At 31.9% G+C, this 592-nt stretch overlaps 1 protein-coding gene across 1 annotated transcript in view; it reads right to left on the bottom strand.

Moving 5' to 3' along the window:
- The window catches only part of LOC111241262, a 5,464-nt gene continuing 4,872 nt past the window's right edge, over window positions 1–592 (bottom strand). Inside the window, exon 6 of the mRNA XM_022778412.1 lies at window positions 1–473. Within this exon, the coding sequence (XP_022634133.1) occupies window positions 454–473 (20 nt within the window). The 3' untranslated portion in view covers window positions 1–453. The remainder of the gene's footprint in view (window positions 474–592) is intronic.

The raw sequence follows: 592 nt of genomic DNA, 5'->3' as shown, positions 1-592 counted from the left end.
GAACTAATGAAATTATGAAGAAATATGCATAATTAGATAAGCGAAGTATTCAAAAGTCACATATATAAAATTTCATAAACAACACTTAAAATAATACAAGTTCAACAGAAAATCGAAAAACCTTACAATCAACAAAGTTTTCGAACCCGTCATTTTACTTTTCACCAAGTCATGTTAGTTAAGCTATACAAAAGGATGTCTTATAAGCTGAATCTACACCGATGATTTAAGCATAAAAAATCGCAATTGGGAAGAAACAAACCAAAACATATCATAAATAAAAGAAATCTCAAAGAATTCTGGCAAGTGTTGCGTTTGACTTTATCAGCCCTCTGCAAAAGGCAAAGGAAGTAATCAGCATTCTCAGCCGTGACGCGCTTCCAAAATTCTTTGGTTAAATCTAACAAAGTTCATTCAACCATGCCATCACCAACTCTCTTCTTGACTTTGTTCTCAGTCCCTGTTATACAAAACTACAAAATCGTTTAATGGCAAATCACAACATAAAGTTGAAATGTTCAGATAATATAAATATATTTTTTTCAAAGTTGATGCCAGACAGTGATCAAACAAATATATGTTACCAGCCATC

Source organism: Vigna radiata, chromosome 2, assembly GCF_000741045.1.
Source record: "Vigna radiata var. radiata cultivar VC1973A chromosome 2, Vradiata_ver6, whole genome shotgun sequence".
Lineage (NCBI taxonomy): Eukaryota > Viridiplantae > Streptophyta > Magnoliopsida > Fabales > Fabaceae > Vigna > Vigna radiata.
The sequence above is the reverse complement of the archived record's forward strand: the minus strand, read 5'-3'. Positions and strand labels throughout refer to the sequence as shown.